This window comes from Protopterus annectens, chromosome 10.part0 (assembly GCF_019279795.1).
Source record: "Protopterus annectens isolate FY-2018-M chromosome 10.part0, PAN1.0, whole genome shotgun sequence".
Classification (NCBI taxonomy): Eukaryota; Metazoa; Chordata; order Ceratodontiformes; family Protopteridae; genus Protopterus; species Protopterus annectens.
Window position 1 is genome coordinate 1,496,777,758 of NC_056744.1, and position 27,498 is coordinate 1,496,805,255.

Here is a 27,498-nt window from a genome sequence, read left to right on the forward strand (position 1 = left end):
TATCTCACATCATCTGTACTATATGAGAAGTAAAGTGGAACAGTACTTGAAGCTGCAACGTTAGTCCGTATGGTTTATTATAAACATTATTTGTTACTGCTCTGTGTTGATGCTGCAAAGTATATTCTTTCATCAGTGTATATTCTGCAAGTTTCTGTATGCAACAGACTGTGAATGCAATTATAACCAGACTTTGCTTTCAGCAGAATCCAGCCAGCAAGACTGTGTGTCTTAAGAAGACTTCAAATCCATCACAGTAAGCAGCACCATAGTAACTACAATAACGAAAATTAATTTTTTCAATGGCGAGCTTACTTGCATTCAAACACAGAGGGAAGGGTAAGCCCTGCAGAGGGTCACTTCAGTCAAATTGCAGTAACTAACATCTGTACATATGTGTAATTTCTAAACAGAAGTATTCCAGTTTATGCAGCTTGCAGCAGTAAAGTTTTTTCAGACGTCTGAATCCAGATTGAGCCTGAAGTCCAGGAAGGTAGCAGTGCCATAAATTTTCCAAGAAAAGGTAGACATCTACTTTCACAGCAGTCCACTGCTTGTTGTGTTTCCCCAGCTTCTCAAGTGACTCTGAAAAATTTCCAGCCATCACCAACTACAGCCTGATCACCTGTTTTCTTTCTAACTGGTAAGACTTTTTTTCTGTGTCACATTTTTAGTATGGATGCTATTAGACATAATTTGTGTAGGAGTAAACCAAGCTTTAGTAAAATGCAATGTTGGTATACGCAGCACATTAGTAAATGTAAAACCTTATTAGGGCAGGTTGATAGTAAGGCATTATGCAAATGTATTACAATATTTGACTGGTATCTCAAAGAAAACCATGTGGAGTATGACAAATGTTTATTATGTCATTCAACAAAAACTGCATTTTGTATATTATGCCATAAAAAGTATTACATGATATTGCTAAAACAACAGACAGTGAAGACAGATCTGTTCATGATAAAGAATTAACTAAGAGTAAAGTGTTTCCATTATATTCAGATGTTGAACAGTTATGTCCTGTCACCACATGTAAAAGGTTTATTTCAGAGTTACAACAGGAATCAAATCAGTTACTGACAGGACCTCTAGTATACTTTGTTACAAAAGAATGTAATGAACTTCTAAGAGACAGACACAATGAGTTTAGGAAGTTTAGACAAGTTATACAAACATTTTCCCAAAAGTGCATAGGAGTTTCAAATTCAGCAGAATAGCTTATTAAAGAATGCCATAAAGACCATGCAACGTTACAGGAAACTCTTGAACTGCAGTTACAGGATAAAGAAAATAAATTAGCTGAACTGACAGAGACTGACTTCCTACATACATTGGGAAAGAGCAGGAAACTACAGCTGATCTGTACAAAAGAGATATATTTTATAATATGTTTGTGTTTTGAAAATGGTTAAGCATACATGGTAGGATGGTAAAATACAAATCATTCTCAAATGTTTAAAACTTCCATTCAATTAAAGCAAGATATTTATCAATACTAGTAGAGCATATGACTGCCATTCTCATAGCATAGTCAAAGGGTAAACAAAACAGTTCTAGTGTATAAAAAATAAATAAAAATAGTTAAGCATAAAGATTTAAAGTCACAAGACTGACATGCATGTATTTTCTTTTTATACAATCCACAAGAATAACAGGCACACAACAGCAAATATAAATAATATAAATATAAACATGTGTTAGTTAAGCTAATATCTATTTATTTTTTAAATTTTTTTATAATTGTAGAGTAACATCACACCAGTTAAAACTCTGAATTTAAAAAATAAATAAAATCACAGATGGTATTAGTCAAGAAATCTTTGTAAAATGAATGACAGAGCAGTTAAATAAATAAAAAAAATACTGAAATCAAAAGTTAAAAAATATGTAAGCTAATTGTAAAATATAATGTTTAGTTATGTAGTATAAATGCATAGTTATTCAAATCACAGATATAATACTAAGTGTTTTATAACTGCATTTTACGAACAGATGATTAAAGGAAAAATGCTAAAAGGGTTAACTGAAATGTGCGCTCAAACCTTCCTAGACCGTATGAATAGATACAGGAAATGTTGAGCAGATAAGATACAAAAACAAGACTGATTGCCAAACAAGTGGCTTGAGTTTTTCTAAAAACGTATTATTATTAAAACATAATTGTTAAAATGTTCACATGCAACATTATTTGGTAAATGTAATAAAATATCACAATTGTGCATATATGTCACTGATAACCTGTTTGCAGGTAAAGGTTAAAAGTTAAAAAAAACTCAGTTACATCAATTATAGCCAGAAGATGGGTTATAGTATACATACAGTTCAAATCAATTATACAGGAAGGTACAAATAACTACTATTACAAGTAGACAGCAAAGGCAACAGAAAAGAAAACAGCCAAAAAATGATCAAATCAGACAATGGTCTATAGTTTAATAACCTAATAAAGCAAATGTATAACCAAAGTGTTGGGGTGACATACATTATAAAGCAAATAAACAATAGTGCAATACTACAGGGGGAGGGATACTTTCTCAGTTTTACACTGACTGTGAACAGTGTTGCAAAAGGGTCTAAAATAAAGCTAGAAGAAGAAATAATATCTCATTTCTTCTTGACAATACTCTTTCAGGGGAAGGGAAAAACAGGTATTAGTGCATTAGAAATATTGGTAAACAGATTAAACCTGACAGGATAAGATATTTTACAAGTTGCTAATAGCTATCATTCTAGTTATTATTGTATTGTTTAGTATTAAATTGTATTTATAACCTGTTAAACTGTAAAGCTATACAAGAGATGGCTTAAAATTGCTTTATTACAGCTATACAAGAGAGAGTAAAGATATGTAAAAAATTAAACAAGAATGGTCACTATTTTAATATGTTTTTGGCAAGACAATGTTGGTATGCAAAAAGCATAGTTGCCCCTGGTGGCAATTCTAATACTTCTAAAGAAACATAAGAATTTTCCAAGATTTTGCTTGATGTTAATGTTACTAAATTTGTAAGATTGGACTAAGTGTACTTTACAGTCTTTGTATGTACAAATACAAAATAATTCAGTACAAATGAAATTAATGTCTAGTAACAAATATGTGTGAAAAACCATGTTTTAAAAAAATTGGGTCCAGGATAGCTACTAGATTGAAATGCATGAATAGCAAACAGTCTGTGTAAATACATACTGTACAGGATACATTGTAATAAGTTCAAAAGTAATTTGTCAAGTTGTAATATTATCACTGGTTTTAAGTTGGAGTCTTATTACTGGTTTTTGGACCATCGTTTTATCAGTAAAATAGTATTGGTTACCCTAGTTAAAGGAAAATTATATTAAAATATTGTACTCATACAGCTAATGGACTAATATGTTAATATCATTCTTTAGTGTATAAATCATGTTTTATTTAAATCCTCAAGTATTAAATATATTGAAATAATTGCATTCAGATATTTATTACCTAAGCCCAGTTCAGTACTTTATGTTCACTTCACTGTCAACCAAGATGTTAATGGGCAGTTCAGAGACATGACCACAATGTTATGGTTAAAATGACATTGAAACTGTATATTTTCAGCAGTATATAAATGCTTGGAGTGGCACAAAGTTCTTGTCTCTTATAGATTTTAGTCTATCTCTAATCTTTTGATATAAAATAATCAATAAAAGTAAAGAGTTAATTCAACAGTTGCAAAGAGTCAATAAAAGAGTTCTAAGTCATAAATTAAATTCTGTGATTGCAAAAGAATAAATTATAAGACTAAAATAGACTCAGCCCATAACTGATAAAATATTTTCACAAAATGGTTTGCAAAAGAAAAAGTTGTTAAATATATTCAGTTTTAGTAGTAATACTTGATATAATTGTTTTAACTATGTAAAATTGCACTTTGACTTGTATCAAAAGAAGACTAAAGGTTTTGTTTCTTAATGTGTTTTCTATATAATGTGATCATAAATACATATCAGTATAAAGTGTTTTGTGTACGTTAAAAAAATAAAAAGAGGGAATTGTAAGATTATGCTCAACAAGGTTTTTAGGTTGAAAGTAATTCTGTTACAAATATGCAACATAGATAGGGTATAAAATAAAGCTTGCTTAAATGCAGAAACAGAGTTTAGTAAGATGTGACTAGCATCCATACTAAATGACTGGCTTAAAAAAATAAGGAACTTGCTTATGAGTGTATTACACACACATCAAGAAAGCTGATTTCTTACAGACTTGGCAAGAATGTAAAAAAAAACAGGATATATCAGAAAAAAAATAATCTGCTTTCTTTAAAGAATGGACAACAGGACATGAGTTTAACCACAAGGCGTTTCCTTGAAAAATATGCTTTTCTAAGAAAGTTTATCCACAAAGAGTTTCCTTAAAAGTATGCTTTTCTGCACTTATCAGCATTTGCACAAGAACAGATGTGTCAACATTTGCATCATCAAGGCAGTATCTTTCCAAAACCAAGAGGGAGTGCTTAACTAAAAATATATATAAAGTCTGTATTAAATCCAGTTATGTTAGGGGTATTGGTAGGGATACATTTGTCCCGAGGTAAATGTTATATCTCTCACATCATCTGTACTATATGAGAAGTAAAGTGGAACAGTACTTGAAGCTGCAATGTTAGTCCATATGGTTTATTATAAAAGTTATGTGTTACTGCTCTGAGTTGGTGCTGCAAAGTATATTCTCTCATCAGTGTATATTCTGCATGCTTCTGTATGCAACAGACTATGAATGCAACTATAACCAGACTTTGATTTCAGCAGAATACAGCTAGCAAGACTGAGTGTCTTAAGACTTCAAATCCATCACAGTAAGCAGCACCATAGTAACTACAATAACAGAAAATAATCTTTCATGTATCTTTGTAGATATATCCTTTGCCTTTGTACAGACATGCCCAGCTGGCCTATATCTGTGCAATGGTTATTCATGTTATACCCTGTGACCAGCTGCTTTCCTCAACATTGGCCTCCTTTACAAAGCCTGCTGATGACATCTACCTTAAGAGCACTGGCTAACCATCTAATATCAGATAAACTCTGCGGTGCATGGGATAAGTACTGTGAATTATAGTGTGTAATAGTAGATAGGTAGGATTTCTAATCTTACATCAACCAATGCTGTGTGTGTGTGTGTGTGTGTGTGTGTGTGTGTGTGTGTGTGTGTGTGTGTGTGTGTGTGTGTGTGTGTGGATGCATATATCCCCTTGCAGCACTATGGACATGCCCATATGGGCTATCTCCATGCAACGGTTATGTATTTTGTGGGCCTAAAACTAGCTATTGACCTCTAAATGCCCTCCTCTACAAGGCCTGTGTATGTCATCTACATTAAGAGCACTGGCTGACAGTCTAATATCAGATAAACTCTGTGGCATATGCAGTAAGTACTGTGAGCTATATTGTGTAATAGTAAATAAGTAGGGGTTCTAATTTCACATCAGCCAACTCTGTGTGTGTGTGTCCATGTGTATGTGGTGTGTGTCCAGTGTCCATGTGTATGTATACATATATCCCCTTGCAGCACAACAGACATGCCCATAAAGGTTGTCTCTGTACAATGGTTATGCAGTTTATGGGTCTAAGACTAACCAATGGCCTCTAAATGCCCTCCTCTACAAGGCCTTCTGATGTCATCCACATTAAAAGCACTGGCTGACAGTCTAATATCAGAAAAATTCCACTGTGCATTCAATAAGTACAGCGCGCTAAAGTGTGTAATAGTAGATAGGTAGCGGGTTCTAATCTCACATCAACCAACTCTGTGTGTGTGTGTGTGTGTGTGTGTATACATATATCCCCTTGAAGCACTACATACATGCCCATATGGGCTATCACCATGCAAGGGTTATGCATTTTACAGCCATGTGACTAACTGCTGGCCCTTAAGTGCCCTCATCTACATAGGCATAACTGATGTCTGCCACCATAAGCATGCCTGATGTCCACCACCACCATCTAGATTTTTATGTTCAGAAAACCCTTTTGACATGTGTTAAGGGCAGCAGACCTTTCTCAGAAAGTATGAATGCATAACTACACTGACTGCCGCCATTGTCCCTGGCACACTGTTCTACACATATGCACCTAGAGAACCATACATGCATACTGTTGTACCTTGCTGATGTCATATTTTTCTTCTGCTGCCATGCCATCCTGTGCTGCTGTATTGCCATCATGTGTCCATACTTTAACCACTCAGACCTCTGGAACAGAAACATACACAGGTCCGTGACACACCTGTCATTCTGTAACACTACCAGCAGTCTAACATCATGCAACAAAGATACATAAAGTTTGCTGTGTAGTCATGACACATGCCAGCACACAGTACCTATTGTGGTCCACAACAATTGCCATGGCATAACAAGACTGCACTACACAAGTACATTTAAAGTAATATAGTCACCCTGTGCATCAGACACATATGTGCATCTCCCTGCATCGAGATGGCAGGGATGTGGCACAGGTATAATCACATGCATGGTGTGTGGTGTGGGGGTGCCAGAAACCTAGTCTGTGACAAACACTTGACAGCATTTGTGTGAGTTAGGAAGGGATACTGGTTAGATGGGCCATGGAGGGATGCTGTGTGTGTCTGTTGGTGATCTGCAGGTGACAGTGACATTTGAGTGTGTGCATGTACACAGTCAAGCCTAATGCTAGCCCTACACAGGTGTATATTGCACAGCTGTGGACTGTATATGGTAGAGTGCACCCGCTTGAAACACTCCTCAGTATGGAGAACGCTGACATCTGTGCAGTAACTGAAACCTGGTTCAAGGCTCCAGAGAGCACCCCAGCACTACCAGGCTACAACTCATACCACACATTTCGGCCACAGAACATGGACCGAGGCACAAAAGGAGGGGGTGTATCCATATTCATCAAGGATACCTACACCTTCAGCTAAGTGGTGCAGCATGATATCTCTGAGATCATCCATGTGCAACTAACACTGGGCAAATCTGCAATACAAATTGTGGCCTGCTACAGATCACTCTCCATGACCCAGGACCACCACTCTACCTTTCTGGAGACACTGGAAAACATGAAGGTCCTACCAAACACCCTGATATTGGGCGATGTCAATTACCCTACCATTCACTGGGAAAACTACTCGAGTACAAACTTCCAGGCCCAGCGCTTCCTGGAATTCATCAACTCAAATGTCCTGGATCAGCTGGTAAACTCCCCTACCAGAGGTGAAAACATATTGGACTTAGTCATCACCAACATGGGCGACAGGTGTTCCACACCAGAGGTCAACCCGTCAATGGTTAGATCAGACCATAAACTAATCACTCTGGATGTCCACACCCTATCACCACCCCCAACTAAAGAAACCACAGTAAAAAACTTTTCTAAAGCAAACTTCACCTTACTTAAGACAGAGGTGGTAAGTTTCACAGCCCCCATGCTAAAGCATAATGCTGCCCAAGATGCAGAAACCTTTACAAATGCACTCTATGATTACCTACAAGGATGCACGGATTGTGCCATCCCTAGCAAAACCAAGACTCACTCCTCTAAGAGAAGGAAACCAGTTTGGTGGACCCATGTCATAAACAGGCTAGACAATAGAAGGAGGAAACTAGTTCAGAAAAAAGCAAATCTCAAGAAGGAAAGACATCCCTGATCAGTATCAGTAAGAAACTAAGGTCCCTCATGAAATCATCCAAGGCTAACTTTGAAAGAAAAATAGTCAAGGATTCAAAAGATAACCACAAAGCCTTCTTTAGCTATGTTAAGAATCTAAGTGGCAACACGCAGATATGCACTGAACTAGTGCACAATAGCACAAAATATACTGAACCTACTGGTATTGCCAACATCCTGGCAGATAAATTCAGTGCAAACTTCACTCCCCTCTCACCCCAAAAGGGCCCACAACAATACTGGAAAAGTGTAGTGTCCCAAAAATCACAGATGAACAGGTGAAAACAGCCCTTTCAAAAGCCAAAAACACAGCACCAATGGGACCAGATGGCGTCCCAGGCTGCGTCTTGCATGAACTACAGAACAAACGTACCCCCCACCTAAACACGCTGTTCATCCTTAGCCTCTCCACAGGCTACGTGCCCATAGAATGGCGCACAGCAATGGTTATTCCTCTCCACAAAGGAGGGGCCACAACTGACCCTGGTAACTATTGCCCCATAAGCCTGACTAGCCTGGTCTGCAAGGCTATGGAGTGCATCATCATGGAACTCATTAACAAAGACATTGAGACCCTCCAAACACTTGATCCAACCCAGTTCAGCTTTGTTAAGAGCAGATCAAGCCTACTAAACCTGGTTGACTTCTTCGAGACAGTCACCAAGGCCATAGATGAGGGAAAGGTGGTTCACACAGCCCACCTTGACCTCACCAAGGCTTTCAACACCATTCCCCACTTGAGTATTACAGAAAAACTCACATGCCTGAGCATAAACCCCGAAGTCACGAGATGGGTTGCCAACTGGCTTACAGACAGAACTCACACGGTAAGAATAGTGGGCTCCAGGTCCGACTCTGGACCAGTCACAAGTAGTGCCCTGCAAGGCTTGGTCCTGGGACCCCTACTGTTCAGCATATACTTTACAGAAGTACAGGCAAACACAGGAGGACTATGGCTTACCAAGTTCACCGATGACTGCAAACTGAGAGGCATAACTGACTCTCTGGCTGACACGGACATCCTCCAAAAGGGCCTTACTGAGATGGACACCTGGTGTGAAAGTCATGGCCTCAAGCTAAATGCCAAAAAATGCATAGTCATCCCATTTGGGAAAAACAAAACACCCACGAATTACCACATAGGTGGCAGCCCCCTTAATACAGAAGAGGTAATAAGAGATCTGAGGACCCAGGTAGATAGTAATCTCTCCTTTGACAATCATATTGCCAAAGTAGTTAGGAAATTGTTCTATGTGGCCCATCTAATTACTAAAGGGTTCGCATTTAGAAATAAAGAGGTTATAGTGCCCCTCTACTTGTCACTCATTAGACCCATCATAGAGTACAATGCCCCATTTGGGATGTAACTCACAAGACACTTCCAACAGCTGGAAAGACCACAAAAGTACCTCACCAAGAGGATTATTTGCCTCAAATATATGTCCTATGCAGCCCGACTGAAAAAACTTCCGGCTGTACTCCATGGCATATTGCTTACTCAGATGTGATCTCTGCCTGACTTACAAAGCCATGTCCAACTCAGAATTGATGGATATGCTCCACCTAAAGAAATCCAAGTCACTGCGAGCCACACGCTCAAGTGAGCTAAACCTCGCCAAAACAATAGATAGAACATGCTGGAGGGATAGATTCCTGTCACAGAGACTCCCCATGCTTTGGAACAAAATTCCAAACTACATTAGGCAGAGCCCCTCACTAACACTCTTCAAGAGAAACCTTGACGAGTGGATGGGTAACAAAAAATACACCCCTAGGATCACTTCATTGGCTCTGCTTGACAGAGGATCAGTTAATTAATCAATGGGGTGGTGAAAGCCGATACACTCTGGCTAGGCTTATAAATGCCCTCAGACAGGTAGATTAGTACCTAACTATGAACCTATGAGTGGACAGTTCACCATCTCCAGCCATGAACACAGGAACTGGCTCTGCCAGAGGTAGCACTGGCATCATGTCCAAGATCTGATACGGTGATAGTAGCTGCTAGCAACTGCTGTCAGCTGGCTCTGTGCCCCCAAAAGGACCACCCAGGACCATATGCCCATGCCCTGCCATGTCATGGTGTGGACAGCACACTTCTCTCTGTAGTGCTAGAGGTACTGCCGCTATGGGACCATGACTGTGTATGGCCACATGGACTCTCAGCAGATGGTGTTGCTAACCTACAGCCATGTGTCTGATGCCCAACTCCAACCAGATGTTCCAGCACAAAGTGTGGTCAAAGATGGACACTGTCTCAGCCCAATGTCTGTCCACTACATCAGTGAAACGATCCAGGGCATCACCAATGCAATGGAGGCAGTCACAGATGTCAGACTGCTGCATCCATAACCCTAACATCCATCTGGTGTTGTGTTCAGAACATGCCTGTACCTCCATGACTGCCTGAAACATGCGGTGAGTGACCCATGATGTGACACCTGTGACAGGATGCAGATGGAAAGCAGTCCTCCTACAAGCACCCCTGTCAATCTGCCTATGTGGGACCTCAACAGATCTCTGCCTATGGCCAATGTCTACACTCACTGATGCCATAGTTCCCACACTGTCCTGTTCTATGTCACCACACTCTGACTGTCCAATATCTGTGGCCTCTGGGGACTGGGTATGTGTAGGCATACTGACTGTGTGTGGGGACAATGGGGGCAGAAGAGGGATGTCAACCTCTGGGACAGATTCAACCCCCAAAAACCCCACCTGTGCCTCACTATAACCACCATCATCAATGTGACACTGACATCAGGTTGTGAGGTGGACAGACCCCAAACCCCCCCCCCCCATTCACCTGTGGGAAACAAGACAAAATCAGTACATTACTACCTACACTAGTATGTATGATAATCCATACAGACTCATACAGATGAGGATCCACAACTGCAATACACGTCCCACATCTTTTCATATCTGATCCCATGCACAACACACAACCACACAACAACATACACAGACATTTCAGGGCCTTATAAAATGCACATCACCTAAATCCAATTTACGGTTCCTGTACAAAAGTACAGGAAAGTGAGGTATGCAATATGGCAGTGTGCATGATAGAACTACACATAAAACCCATTATACCTATCTTGAGAATGATATGCCAGTTGTAGTATCACTTCCTCAGGTATGTACCATCTCCCTATTGTTTTTGAATAGGCATCTTGGAGTGCTACCTCATGTATAGCAGGCTGCGTAGCTGCTAACTATAAGTGCACATGTGCTAATGTTTGTACAAATACACACTTGTGATTCCCAATCTATGCACTGTACTTAACAGCACCAAAATGAAACATACAACTGTTCTACTCTTGGTAAGTATAACAGCTGTGCATATGGATAAGTGGCAGCCCTAAACTTTCATAGGGTATATATCATCTGTAACACAACAGTATTACACTTACTAGGCACAGGACCACAGACTCCAGCCGCACCTGCTAGACCTATGAAAAGGTGAGGGAGATGTACTGTCAGCAACACCAAATGCTGCAGTGTTACAAGGTAATATGGGGTCTGTATTAGAACAACGAACATTCAAAATGTCGAGTGTTCTAATATCGAAACCTACCAATTGAAAGTACTAAACATCGAACATTCAGAACAGCAAATTTTTTTCCTAGGGAAAATATTTTCTGTTCCAAAACACATACACACAACACAAGCACACCAAACAAACAGCAATCTACACACATACGCCTAAACTCTTACCCCTAACCCTACACTAAATTATACACACACCACTAACTATCCACTTACCTTAACCCAAACCCTAACCCTAAGGTCCGTCACTATTGCACACTCACCTCACCCGCGCCCTAACCCTAACTCACATACCCTGTCCTAACCCTCACGTCCACACAATCACACACTTACCTGACCCACGCCCTAACCCTAACTCACCTAACCTGCCCTAACCCTGATGTCCACACAATCGTACACATACCTAACCCATGCCCTAACCCTAACTCACCTAACTCGCCCTAACCCTCATGTCCACACAATCGCTCACATACCAAACCCACACTCTAACCCTAACTAACCTAACCCGCACTCAATCGCACACTTACCTGAACCTGACCGATAACTTTCCACCACAGCGCTGAAAATACAGAAGAAACAGAAACGGACAACTGAATTCTTTCCCTAGGAAAAAATTCAGTTTTCTGTTTCTTCTATATTTTCAGCGTTCGCTGAAAACAGGTTGATATTTGAACACTCAACATTTTAAATGTTAGGTGTTGTAATATAAACCCGGTAATATGTGCCTATATCCACATGCACAATAGCTAATGTGAGGCTGGCTATATTTCTGACATTCTCAATATGTGTACACAACTGTGTGCAAAAACCAACCCCCCCCCCATTGCAGATAGACTTGATACCCATGGACTGGTATGTAGAGCCTGCCACAGTGAATGATACAGTAATATACTGGTGAACACAGTAAGCTTACCTGGATGCTCCTCTGATGTGGATGCTGGGGCACCGACCTCCAGGACATTTGGTATAAAGGATGCCTGGGAGCTGTTGGTTGAGCCTAGGTTCACCAGGAATTCCTGTGTGGTTGAGAGTGGTTGTTCTGTTGCAAGCCCTCCACCGGTGGCAGCATGATCCCTGGCAACAGCAGCTGCCCTTTGACATGCAGAAATTACCATATCCATGACCCGGCATCAGACCTGCTTGTAGGTCCTGTCCTGATGGCCAATCTGATTCACAGCCCTCACAAGGTTGCCCCACAATGCTCCCCACTATTCACAATTGTGGTGACCCCTGGAAAGCAGTATGTGATGGTGGTGTCTGAGGGCATCCAATATCAAATCATTTTCTGCAGATGAAAAAGGTAGATATCTCCATCTGTACATTGTTTCTGCAAGACTGCAAGAGGGGAACACATTACAAGACCAGATACTTGGATGTTCACTATGTACAGACCCTACACACCCATAATGACCTGCACTATCCACTGCTCCCTCACACATCATATCCCACAGTCTGGCAACACACTACGTGTGGTTATCAACAGGATAGAGCAATACTGGGTCATGTCCCTGTGTGCTGTGACAAACTCTGCTATATGTCTCTACACCCATCACTGCAGTCTACTGTGGTGTGTCCCCTATGGGCAAATTCCCACTTATATATCATACGGCCACTGTTACACAAATAGTGTGCTATTACAAGAACTATATGGGGCAATCCAGCAACACCAGTGTGCCACAATGACAGCAAACAATGCAAACCTGCTGTAGTATATGTTCACTGTAGACATCATACCTCTCAACTGTACAGATGTGTGCAGAATGTCAACATGTTTGCCTCACAGATGTGGTCTTTTTTGCACAAATGTGGGGATGTCTGACAAATGGTTGGGCAATCCTTGATGGTTGCTGTCAGAAAATTAAATCTGAGTCTGACTGTCACATGTCAGACCCCTCAGGCAACACTTATTCTACAGTAATATCTGCTAGTCTATTCCCATTCCTACTTTGTATGGCCAATATGTATACTCTGTCGTTGAGTTTGGTCCTTTGCCCCCCCATTAATTATTGCTTTGTCCTGATGTCTTACTGTAGAAGGTTGAGAGGTATGTTAGCCATAGGTCTCAACCAATCAGGGACAAATGTCAACCAAACAGGGACTTAGCCAGAGTGCATTAGGGACATAGGGACATTCATGGACACTTTTACAATGTTAGAACTATTATATGTGTGACACTGACAGACAGAGAAGATGAATCACAGTACATCATTTTATGTTAAAGGAGTGTACACCATTACATAATGCCACTATATCATACATGTAATCCATTATCTGTATTACAACAGCAGGCCATTGTAGGAGGGATTGACAGGGACAGAGTGGAGATGTAATTCAATGCAGGGACAGTTGAGAGGCATGCCTGTATGTGTTGGACAGTAGAGTATCACTGACATGTCAATACCATGGATCTAATACAAGCTTACTGTTGTACTCTCTATTTCCCATACACCCATCCTCCCATCTGCATCCCGTTATATGGGGAATTCTATTACATACCTGGTAGAGTGAAGTATTCCTTTTTTTGAAGCATTTCTCTGCAAATGCTTTGCACATACGCTGTCTGTGTGACTAACACCATATACAGACCTGTTCCCCATAAGCAGTTGCTTGCCTTTTGTAGGTAATGCTCATTAACAGGTAATTGCCTCTGCATCAGTCTGTGGCTCAGAATTGCTAACTGCATTCAAAACAGCTGAATTGCACTATCATTAGCCAATGACATGGCACCACAGTAAAATATATAAGGCCTTCCTGTAGACCTCAGCACCTTTCTTAGTTTTTGAGATGGACATTACTAAGGTGTGGAGACTAAAGCATTGCAGAGGGTAGGTACAAATACTCTCCACTGTAGAGATGTATGAAGTATGTCCACAGTTTGCCTCATATGTTTGGTCAGTGTCCCATGACATTGTGGTCATCTGGCATTTCAGTGAAAAACATTGTGGGTTGAGGTCAATAAGGGGAGTGAGACTTGTGAGTGTCACATGTCATACCCATCAGAATATGCATGCTAATGCAGTAGCTGCTAGTCTATCAGCCTATCTTTGTAGAGGCACACTATTAAACATGTCCCTTTCTCTGGGCCTTTGCCCCCTGTTTATGTGTGGTTGTGTCCAGGTTCCTTGTCCTAGGGGGTTGGGAGGTATGGTAGGTCTATATCAGCTACCGTAGCATACAGCTGTGTATGCTGCTGCTGCAGCCTAGGACACATAGGGGGAGTGTGAACACTTTGGAGGACAGCAAGCTGCACATGTAACTGTAGAAGCAGTGACAACCCTGTTGTTACAACAGAACCAGTGTAAGGGTACCCTTTACAGTCCAATCGAGGCATGTGCTTAAGGTGCAGCTGTTATGCAACAGTGCCAATAACACAGTAGTAGGCGACATATAGTCAGGCTACAGGAATGTGCAGTGTGTCCCCAACTGCAGGCCTTTGAATTGTGAGAATGGGTAGCAGTTATTTCAATAGCAGTAACTTGTGGGGATTAACATTGCATGACTCAGTCATTACTTGCTGTCTTCACAACAATGTAAATGAAGTGCAGCATGGTGGATTCTAACCCAGGGCTGTGTGTGGCAAAATGCACTACATGCAAAGCATTTAATGGACTGAGCTGCTGAGCCAGTGCTGTAGCAGGTGTATTTTCAAGATATATGTGTAGGCATTCAGTCTGTGACACACCTTGGCTGCATCCATTAGTATGTTCATGGCTTTCAAAGGCAGATTTTCTGCAGCAGGGTCACGGGTAAACATATGTACTTTGCCATTGATGGCTTAGCAGGTGTGTTTAAAGATGTTTCTGGTAAAGGGAACATTTACCTGCTATCCCAGGCCTTACATACTGCCATTATTATTTATTTGGCTATCTACTGGTGTATTTTTCATCACTCTCCCAGGTACACTTCCATTATTCCCATTAGGTATAACTGCAGTCTGTCAGTGGCAATCAGCATAAATTGCTACAAACAGCTGTTAAAACTAGAACCTGTGTAGCATGGTGGGCTAATGCACAGTGCTATAGTGGAGAGGGGCCTGGGTTTCAGACCTTGGAGAGCTGTTTCTTTTGTATATGTGAGTAACAATGGAAGAGACACATATAAGTATTAAAGCGCTTTAAAGCTCATTTAAGCTGAGCTAAGAGAAGCAGCACGATGTGCCACACTGCTCCACGCAAACCCACACTAAAAAAATAAAGAAAAGATAAAGAGTGTGATAGGACAGTGATGAAATGGGGGCAAGCAGGGGAAAACATAATGAAAAGCAGGTAGGAATGTGCAGGAAGGGTGTAGGAAAGAACGATAGTTATCCATTACTTGTACAGCAACAGCTGTGCATTTTGACAGATTTTCTGGATGAATTTGGACACTCACACCCCATAGAGATGGATGAGGACAACATAAATATGTTATCAAGCCAAGTGGACCAGATTAGTTGTGTCCAGTGGACACGTGTGCAAAACAGAGAGCTATATATAGGGCGTTGTGGGACAGGTGCCATTTTTTTTTTCATAAGGAGAGAGTGGAATGTTGGGGAAGGGATGTAGGTATGTGTGGGGAGATAAGGTGGATAGGAGAGGATGCAATTGCAGACAGACAAGACAGTGGACAGGGGCAGTGTGAGACACATGGGGGGGTATGACAGATGGCAGCAGTGTGACTGACATCCCCACCCATGGGCAGTCGACATTGCTCCTTCACTGCCATGGAGCTGGCTGTGCTGGAGGCTGGGCACCAGGGCCATTTGGCCCCATCAGGTTGTCGAGTCCGCCCTCAATCTGGTGTGGGTGACATTGATAGCTCTTATAAACAATCCTGCACACCGTAGCCTGTAGTTGATCTTGAGTGACTTCTGCCACTGCTACTGGGGGGATGGGCCCCTTGACTTGAGGCGGTTCCACCCGAAAGTGAAGCACGGCCATTGGAGGGAACACCACTGGCCTGGGTCTCAGACATACCAGAACTCGATGCCATGGCCGGCTGAGGTAGGGTAGGAAGATCAGCAGGAACCAGCCTACCCTGTCTTGCTGTGGTGATAGAGGTATAGTAATGGTGTACACGTTAGTTATGAACAAAACATTTTGTTAGTAAAAACAGCTTGCCAGAACATTGTAAATAACCCAATTACATTTCAATGCATATTATATGGAACACAACAATAAATAACATATCAGTCAGTATATTAAGAGCGTGCCAGTGACAGTTACGGCATAAGACCAACAGCATAGATAATTCAACAAGCCAAACCGTAACAACTGCATGTAGTAAACTACACAGGACACTTGCACATCAGGTGGACTTATATAACTACCAAGGTGTACAGTGGGCTGATGTAGTGATATATTCCTGGTTAAGTAATCATGTCTATGGTACATATGTGACAGAGGAATTATGCACTACAAATTACATTACATGACAGCGTGACACTTGAGAGACATGTATGTGTACAGTACAGAAACTATACAACTATCATGCCTTGCTTGACAGGCATAGAGATAGCATGCAATAATGGTGACTGTAGATGACATCTGCATTGACTGTATTAATTGTCTGCAGCAACCTTTAACAGACACTCAAGGCATACAGCCATAGCAATGATTACACATTTTATTTATTTTATTTTATTAGTATATTTATTTCCTTCATTTTATGTTATATATTCACATATCTGGTAATGATTTTAACAGTCTGTGACATCTAAGCACACAATTATTTACTCACACTATAGGTTAATTGACCCATTTACATGTTGTTCCTGTGGAGAGAACATCTGTAATCATTACATGACTGAAACTGTATATAGTGCTACAGAGCACTGAATTCAAACCCTGGTGTGTGTGGCAAAATTTACTTCATACAGAACATTTAACATACTAAGCTACTGAGTCACTGCTGCTTACTTACTGACTGATATTTGCCTAGAGCTCACCTGGAACCAATATATGACCTGGTAATAGTACTGCAGTGTTATACTAGATTGTAGTGACAGTAGAATACACATGCATGAAATTCATGCATAACAGAGATTCTAGGTAACCTATACATTACTACACAGAATACAGGTGTACACATTATATTGTTAGTGGGTAGAAATATCTGTGAAGTCTACAAACCATATCAGATTATTAGGTTGACCACCTTATCCATGTACAGTTGCAGACAGTTATTTTTGCAGTCTACAGCTATTACTGTTATACTTGTCTGCAGCACCATACCTCAGAGTCTAAATACATATAGCTGAAATGCAATTGTTAAACCAAGATAATCCTGATATACACAATACACCTTGGGAGTTATTCCTATTGCTTCATGTGTTATTGCAGAACAGGTGTCATAATTCATTACTTGTAATACAGCTTTGAATCTGCACTTATTGCACACCACTCTTTATTAGATATACCTTGAGGCAGGTACTGGTATTGTTTCATGTTTTCACTGCAGAACAGTTGTGATACTCAATTTCATGCCAGACAGCCTTAATTCCACACATATTGCACAATGCAGCTTTATTAGAGGTACGTTCATGCAGTTATTGGTATAGTTTTGAGTTTTTATTGCACAACAGCTGTAATACAGATGTTGCAATACAGCTGTAATTCCACAATTATTGCAGTAGAAACTCTATTTCATTTACTTTATCAGGGTTATTGCTTTAGTCTTCCCTGCTTATTGCACTACAGTTGGCAGTAGCTATTTATAGCAGTGCAGGTCTATGTCCACATTCATTGCAATACAATCTTTACTGTATATGCCTATTAGCAGTTAATGCTTTACTCTTTCTTGCTTATTTGACTATAGATTGCAAAATACATCTGTACTCACCAAACTCACAGTGCAGCCTGGCCAACTGCCTGGCATGCATCTCAACATTGTGAGCTCCCTCCTCTGCAGCTATAGGGAGAGAATCACACCATTATGCATACCTGTATATCAGATATTCAGATTAGGTACTGGTGAAACAATGGTAACAGTACTTACAAACTTGTGAGCATTCCCTGCCTAAGTATCTTGGACCCAGGTGGCCAACAGATCTCCCTTCCCATGCTTCAGGTCATCATAGTGGTGATAGACCTGCTCACCTGTGCAGGGGATACCTGTCTCACTGGTGAGCTCATGTGCCAGCCAGTCCCAGCCTCCGCCTTGCACTCTGAGCCCTCCCTGCAGCAGCCGGTCATCATGGTTTTTAACCAGAAGTCCAATCATAAACCTGGAGTTCTGAATGCGCCACCACTGTGCTTGGAAGCACACACCCTCTCCAACACCAGCCATAGTTACTATACAGTTCAAACTCCAACAGATTCTCACTTGGTGAGCTTAATATAGCCTGTTTACCCACCTTTACACGCCACTGGCCAATATTTAAAAATGCAGCAGGTTGCTTAGCACCACGTAAACCAGCTCAACTTAGCCAAGCCGTGCTTAGCACTGTGCAAACCAGCCAAGTAAAACCAAGAGGTGCCAAGTGATGCCATGCAGTGCATAAACATATCTGCCATTATGCCATGTTGGGTTGGGGTAAATAGATTTTATAAAGTAAGTACCATATCAGTTTTGGATATTTTTTTCCAGAATTTTAGAGAGAGAATAGTAAGGAAATTGGACTAATGTCTGCTATTTTTGTAGAGTTACCTCCTTTATGTAGTGGTATGATATATGATTTTTCCATAAAGAAGCAAGTAACATATGATTCTTGAATGGAATGATAGATTGGATATACAATTGCTGAAGAGGCTATCTTTATTTAATCTGAAGGTAAGCTGTCAACAGAGGTAGAGCAAGGCTTGAGTTTGTTTAATAAATGTTTTATATAGCAAGTAGAAATGGGTTGTAGGGAGAAAGTGGGGCTATGGGAGTTTGGACTGTGTATTGCACTAGAGTGAGATGGTAAGGAACTACTAGTAAGAGTAGCTATAGAGTTTACAAATTGGAAGTTGAATTTACCAGTGGTATGTAAAAGGGAGAAAGGTGTTGGTAAGGGTTTGTTTCACAGAAGACTGGGCTGTGTTTTATTTCACAAGAGTGTATACATTTCTTGCTAAATATTTATACTTAGAAGCAGATTATTCAGTTTTAAATATTCATATAATGAGGTCATTTCTAACATTTCTATTTTACTGCTATTATCAGGCCCTATCCACAGCTATATAACATATTTTTAATTAGAGATCTGAGCAGTTACTTGTTAGTTTTACATATCTAGTGGTAGAATTTTACAACTTGCACCTCAAAAATTACCCCTGCTCTTGCTAGTAGTTGTTTTTTTTTTTGTTGTTTTTCAGTTGGCATAATCAGTCTCCTCCATGTCCATGTATGTTTTCAACGCGTTTCAAAAAGAAAGAATTTTTGGCCATTTTAACCTGTCCCAGTTCTCGTCAGTGTCATACCTTTTAAGCATTACTAAACAGCACTGAAAGTTATCATACTTTAGCTTTTGAAGGGCAGGTACAGTTCCAAGGATAACAATCGCCTAACTAGTTCCACTAGTTGGTGTTGTAGATGTACCAGCTTATGATTACTTCCCACCTTGGAGCCTATCAAGGCCTTTAGTAATTCACCTTGCATAAAAAGCACAGCAAGAAGACTGGATTCTTGACAAATCTGTAGCCACATAGCAAGTAATAGTAAATGTCGTCTGGTTTCACAAAGTCTCATAATTTCCAAAGGAAAGCTAGCTCACACACACAGTAATCTCCTGGCAGCAGAAGAACAGCAAGGAACTGTTATTGGCAAGTCCCTGGTGAAACTACCCAAGCAGCACCACCAGCATCATATCTTTAAACATACTGGAGGCACTAAGATAAAAAAAAAACTTTTGTTGAAAAGCAGAAATGAAAATATAGCCCTCTTGCATTTTCACTGTTATTTCATATGCTCACATTGTTTACAAAACTTACAAAGTATTTTTGGTACAACATTGCAAACCTTAGAAGTTATTCTACCAGCTCCATGGCACACAGCTCAATACTACACAGCCTTTTCAGCAACAGGCTGTAGGCCTCAGCTAGGTCTTACCTGCAGCTCTACATTAAATTTTCACCTCATCTTACTTCAGACTATATCCAAAAAAAGGCCCTGACATAGCTATCTCCAGCAACCAGTAATTTTTAGTCAAGCTGCTGTACCCCATTACATCTTCCTGTTTTTCTGCTTCCAGCTTCAACATGCTGTAGGCCTCAGCTAGGTCTTACTTGCAGCTATACATTAAATTTTCACCTCATCTTACTTCAGACTACATCCAAAAAAAAGGCCCTGACATAGCTATCTCCAGGAACCAGTAATCTTTAGTCAAGCTGCTGTACCCCATTACATCTTCCTGTTTCTCTGCTTCCAGCTTCAACATTGTATAAAGAACTAATTGCAATCTCTATTTTATCTAATATAAATGACTGCATGACCCAGAATACAGTTAAAAGCACACCCTGCATTTTTACTGACAACATGTCACAATATATAGTGGGATTCAGCAGTATTTGAAAATATATTTTATTCAGCTCAGGTTTTTGTATATAAGGTTGCACAGAAAATTTTCAAAAATATATATACAAATTCCTACCAACAGAAAAATATACCCATAAACCGTTTTTACAGTCTGTTCAAAAACACACAGAGCAATCTCCAGATCCAGCTTAGCTAAAATTGTCACAAACTCTGTATATACATAATCCTACCCAAAGAATCTCACTTCAAGCCCACAACTGTATAGTTTCTCTAAAGCTTCCCACTCTAGGTAACAGGGGACAGCTTCTTTCCTGATAATACTTCTCCAGGCACAAGAACCCTCCTCTGATTAGGGCACATGTCAGTCTCTAATTCTTGATTACAAGATCATAGGACAATGATCATCCCCCTTGAGAGTCTAGCAAATCTGTCATTGCTTACAAAATCCTTTATATAAGGATAAATCACATAATTGGTTTTATGATGCTCCTTTAACCCAACATGAAATAATGTCTCTGCCAGTTAATATGCAGTATCACCTGATGACTGCTCTTATAGAAAGAGCTTTACTTCTGTAACAGTGACATAATCCAATGGCATTAACATGCAATATAATGATCAGGATGCAGATTATAAAGAGGATACTATGGGTTCAAGACATGAATGCCAAGAAATTTGCCTCAAGAGAGAAGCTTGATGAAGAAAAAACAATATTTGGCAATTTCTTCATTTCTGCAAAAGGTTGGATTTATCACCTTCTATACAGACCTTAATTCATACTCCACATACTCCTCAAAAATCACTGCTATTCCTTAAAGACCTTCTTGTTTCCAGTACTACCTCCTCTCTGGCCACCAATGAATTCAGTCTTCTGGAAAACATTCCAGCCATTCTTCCTTATATCCTGCATTAACTTATGTGGAATTCCTTCACACAAGCCTCCATCTGCCAGAGTCTATTAGAGTAGCCAAGAATAATAGACGTGAATACACTATTTCAAATTATCTGAAAGAGAGCCATCTGCAGTGGTAGATACTTGGGTACAACTCCAGGTGCCACATAAGCAGTTAGTTCTGCTTCCCACATGCAGGAATATCATTGTTATAAGTTCTTGTCTAGCATTTAAATATGTGGAAAACTCCTGTTAGCAAATTAAAGTAAGATAAAATAAAAACCAAGAACAAGAATATGAAATAAAAGCATGTCAAGCTCACAAGTGAACTTCTGCAATGAAAGAAACTCACGATTCTACCTAACACACAAATGGGTGGACAGCAAACCAACTGCAGAGAAGCTTCTGAGATATCCTTTGGTATGATGACTACACAAATGATTACATTTGGTATGATGACCACTTATACTGAATACATTTGGTATGATGACTACACGTACTGATTACATTTAGTATCATGCCCAATTATACTGATTACATTTGGTATGATGACTACATATACTGAAAACATTTAGTATAACAACTAAACATATGATTACATTTGGTGTGATGACCATATACACTGATTACATTTGGTATGATGACTACACATACTGATTATATTTGGTATGATGACCACATATTCTAATTATATTTAATATGATGACTATACATACCACACATACTGATTGCATTTTACTTAAAGGGCTTCTCTGCTGTGGATGGGCACTTGGATGAAATCCCATGCAATACTGTAAAGCCACGACCTAATAAAGAAGTTGTAAAAAAAAAGCTGGACCCGGAAGGCAGCAACCTAAAATACATAAAGGATACTGTACTTGTGGAATGGAGATCTAACTTTATCATCAAGGGATGGGGGCCATGTTTACTATGCGCATATATGAAATGTGTGAATGCACCTTGCCCAAGGGGAAATTACCTTTGATGGCAATAGCTGATGGCTACCTAGATGACTAATGAAAGTGCAGTCTGGTTGACCTTCCTCCTGGCTAGGGTTTATTTTTCAACTATCACACCCACTTTACCTGCAGAAAAGCAGGCATACTGGTTGACCTGCGAACACATGTTCCTCATAGAATTAAAAACAGGACAGTAAACATTAAAATTATACAGGATATATTCCCCTTTAATTCTGCCCTTAGAAAGGAAAACAGGAGAAGAATACACTGGCTGAAGGAAAATTAATTTAGCACCACTGGCCAGAGGAGGGATTTGACCTCAATGACACATATGATGTAACAATGCTTACAGCTCAGTGATTTACTCAGCAGAATTAAAGTTCACCATCAATAAGATATTTCAGGAGATAATTTTCAGGTATGTGTAACCAATGAGCTCAAAGAAAAACAAGCGAGCATATTTAACTCCAAATTCAAGTCTCAAGAAGATGACAGAGGACCCCTTAAAATAAGTTTTACCATCTATGCTAAGCTCAAGTTCTGCTTCCTTCCCCACAAAGCGTTCTCTGCTGATATAACAGAAATATGATCCTTAGCTGTGCAATAACTGAAAACCATATCAAACTGTTTCCTATCATAATTCTTGCAGACCTGAATGTTCAGTGACTAAGAAGGAAAAAGATACTTTTCTGCTGAAGTAGAACAATTTCTCTACTTTGTTGAGTACATTTTCTAGTAAAAGACCTCCTCACAGCCTCTAGCATTGCTGAGATTTCATCTGGAAGATCTGGAGCAATGACACATGCTACAAGTACCAAACGATATGGTGAAAGTGGTAATCATGCCACAGTGCTATAGCACTCATTTCCTGGTTTAGAATTATCTTAGGAGAAACTAGGAGCTTAAGGGCCTGCTAACAGGTTCCCCTGGGTCACATCAGATTCCCTAAGGTGACATTGGGCCTGCCTGCTCAAAATCATAAAAGCAGATGAAGAAATGGGGAAATGGAGGAAATACATAAATAAATAAGTCTCCTGCAGTCTACAGACAATGTGTCTACTACCTACTCACATCGCCTTAGTTATAAATATCAGAATCTGAGAAGAACTGCATTCTCCTTGGGCACGAGTAGCTAGATCTCCAGGGTGAAAGATTGTCTGGGTGCTCTTTAGATGCAGCTGTAGTTTTGGTAGAGGGTTTATGCTATGGGTCAGTACCTATAGCTATGCTTGATTATCCTGAGGAGAAAAACCTCAGAAAAATGCATTGTCCATTGGCCCACTGCTGCAGAACCAGTGCTTCCTGGCAGACAGAAGAGGCATGCATGCTCAAATGCTTGTTGAAGCACCACACTACTGGCTGACTGTTTAATTCCTCTGGGAGGGATAATGACCTCACACAGTTTCTCAGAACTTGTACAGCCAGAGTACAACCTACAGTCTACAGACAAGTAGGTTCAACATCACTAGGTGTCCATTGGCATGTAATCTCTCTGCACAGCATTCCAGTTAATAGGCATCTGACTTCCATTCCCTTGCACTGTTCTCACCCATAGTTTGTACTTTATATGCTAGCTTAGAGTAGGAGGGAGCCATGGTGTCACAAGGTTTCCCAGAGCCTATAGACAGAACAACATCCCTCAAAGGAATAAGCTCATCTTCAATCAAAGTCCTTTGGCATTCACTCCTACCTTATAGCATGCAAGTTTACCCCAACAGTTCTTCATTCCTCTGTACCATCCAAACCCATAGTGTGCCCTTTTATATGCCAGTGCTTGCTGCAGAAATGGCACTATATGTAATGGCTTCTCTTTTCTCCTATCAGCCTACCGCAGACTTCTAAGAAACAAAAATGTGATAGTCTTTTCAAGATAGTGTATCTGGATAAAATAACAACTATAATGTTGGGGATTGCTTATCACGTAAATGAAGTTATATGCATCTGTGCATACTGAAAATTACAGAGGGAGACAAAACACAGAACAGTCACCTCAATCAGACACAGGCCAACCACAGACACACTGAAGAATGAGTTCTGTTGTCATTATTAAACACTCAAGTATTACTCAGCAGAGTGACACATGGGAATCACAGCAATCATTCCCTTATAAATACTAGCAGGCTGAGAAGTACTTTTTTTGCTGTTCAGTGAAGTTAAGCCATGTCAGACAGAAGGGTAGAAAGAAATTCACAAGAGTAGGAATCTCAAGATACAAGAAGCATGAAAAGAGTAAAGTTGAAACTTCTAAAAAAGTACAGTGTTGTTTTTACCTTGTACACGTCAAGTGCTTCGTTCACTGTAAGGAAGGTGTGGCCATGATGCTCTGGAACACACTGTGAGCAAAGTAAAGATTTGTCCTCGTCACAGAACAACTCCAGACTTTTTTTATGTTCCCAACAGAGCTGCTCGTTCTGACACGGGCTTGGTCCTTCTTCTGTCCGACACTGTATTTGCACCCTTTTAATCACATTTGCTAGTAATCTGTTCACTGCATATTTTCTGGCTCTGCAGTCCTCTCTGCACTGAGGACAGGAAGGTTGTTTCTCACTCTCCCATACTGTGTCAATACAAGACTTGCAAAAATTGTGCCCACACACCAGTGTCACTGGAACATTTAAAAGATCAAGACAAACTGGGCAAATAAATTCCTCCATGAAATCACCTGCTTGTGTGCTAGATGCCATTGTGACAACAGATTGCTTCAGAGTTTCACTTTTATTTACCAGGAACAGAAGTGTTTCTGCAGGAACCACCTTCATTTAAAGGCACAGCATACATTTGCTAGAAGCCAGAAATTATTTGGTTTTGTGGCATGGATTAGGAGATGAAAACTGATAAAGAGAATGTCAGCATGCCAAGGGATTGCAGGAACATAGATATTGCCATTGGGAAAATAGCATGTGGGGGTGGTCTGGGAAGGCAGGAAAAGGAAGGGCAGGGGATTCACATTAAGGTAGATGGTGGGTAGGGGAAGTGTTGAAAAAGTCACAATTAGTTAGAAAAAATCTCTTCTTAACAGTGAAGCATGACAGAGCAGAACAAGCAGAAGAAGGATTAGGGAAAAAAGCAACGAAGAAATAGTGATGAACAGGAATCACTGAATTTCTGAAAAGAGTTCAGCAGCATCTGGAAATACTGGTAATTACTAAGACTTCACACCTGAGAGCTTACTACAAGGTAAATGATGCTTAGTTAATTTCTTACACACCCAAACATTTTGTAAGGTAAACAGTGTGTTCAAATTTACCTGCAGAAAAAAATGACTACTTCTTATTTAGCCCTTAGTGCAATGTAAAGAATGGTTTATTTATTATTTGTGTATATGGTTGCTAACTTAAGCTAAGAATTATGGGATTTATAGCCAGTTGCATGCAATAAATGAATAAATGAATAATGGGTATTATTAGATAGAAATGTTGAATAAATATAGCATGTGTACACCACGTTTAAGGTAACCTTTCTAAAAACTCTTTGCACGTGCCTCATGGCAGATGTATTTAAGATGGAGAGTGCAAGGAAAAGTGCAAGATACATCCAAAAAGTTTAATTCATAAGTGCTTTTGTCCACTACAAGTAAGGTGAACTTCATCAGACAAAAATCTCCCCCATAGATTGTACATTTATAATCAAGTCCAGTGCCATCTTGCAGTGGAAATATTAAATTACATATATAAAGTAATAAAACCATGAAAAACACAGCTAAAAATAGATAAAATTAGTACAAAATTCCAGTTGCAAAGCAGTTAATAAATTAGAATATTTGCTCTTTCTTGAATGTTCCTGGTACCTGACATTGCAACTTGCATTCTTTCTTTTTGAGTTATTGGCTTTCTAACATGCAACCTCTGTTGGTTGTGGTTACTAGTTTTGATGAAGCAGACAAATAGGTGATATATGGAGCAATAATCTTCAGGCTCCACTTTATATCCTTCTGGTGTATTCGGTTTGGATACCAGCATTACTGTTGTTGATGAAATCACCTCTCTGAAGAGTGAGATTACATGTTTAGTGGACTTGCTGACCCAATTCCCTGCAGGTAGAGTTGTGAGTAATAATTTTGGCATGGTTAATGGAGTCACATATCTGGGGGTTTGAATCACAAGTTAACAGAGTGGATCCCTCATCATTAAGCAGTACAAACATTTGCATTCAAATTCTGCAACAGGACAGAGTCAACTATGATGCGAGAAGGGAAGGTATTATGAATCAGAATACTTCATTGCTGGTGAATAATTCTTATGGTGGTAACAACATAGTAATGAATTCAGACTTACAGCAGTTCAGCTTGTCTGGATATTTGAAAAGAATTATTACTTCATGGTTACCAAGAGGTCCAATAACTTTCATGGGTCTAATTCTTCTTAATTACAAATGACTACAAAGAGGTAGACAAGAAGCTTTTAAAATTGCGATCAATTCAACTTGAAAATGTATGTTTTGTAGAATGTATTTGCTTACAAATCATCACTCAATGACCTTGGACCACTAAGCTTACTAATGGGACAGGGTATGGAAATTACAAAACTGATTACCAAAATAAATGATTTTTATACAGACAACATTAAAGATGACATTTGTGGTTTAAGCAGATTATGAATGATCTATCATTTTAATTTTATAAAGAACAATATGTTTAGAAATGTAGATCAACATTTTATTTATTTATTTATTTAGCATTTGTTTACCAGGAAAGTCTAACTGTGACACAGCCCATTTTCAACGGAGGACCAGGGAGAATTAGAAATGCTCCAGATGCATGTCTTTGGAATGAGATGGAATGAAAGCAAGGAAGAAGAACACGAAAATAATAAGAGATGTGCAGCAATACAAGATAAATATGGCTTTTTTAAATAATTTATAGTAATTCTTATGTTAATCTCAATAAAAACAGTGGATGTGATTTGGTCAGCTCATAGAAGAATTATATTACTTTAAATGGGCAAAGTAAGGATAGTAATAGAGTAAACCGATGGGATGATCAACATATTA

General features: G+C 39.7%; 1 protein-coding gene across 1 annotated transcript in view; it reads right to left on the reverse strand.

Annotated features, from left to right (window-relative positions):
* The window catches only part of LOC122813681 (zinc-binding protein A33-like), a 213,216-nt gene extending 188,035 nt beyond the window's left edge, over positions 1 to 25,181 (reverse strand). The window contains exon 1 of the mRNA XM_044086131.1: positions 24,780 to 25,181. Coding sequence (XP_043942066.1) covers positions 24,780 to 25,163 — 384 coding nt within the window. The 5' untranslated portion in view covers positions 25,164 to 25,181. The remainder of the gene's footprint in view (positions 1 to 24,779) is intronic.
* Between the last annotated feature and the right edge of the window lie 2,317 nt (positions 25,182 to 27,498).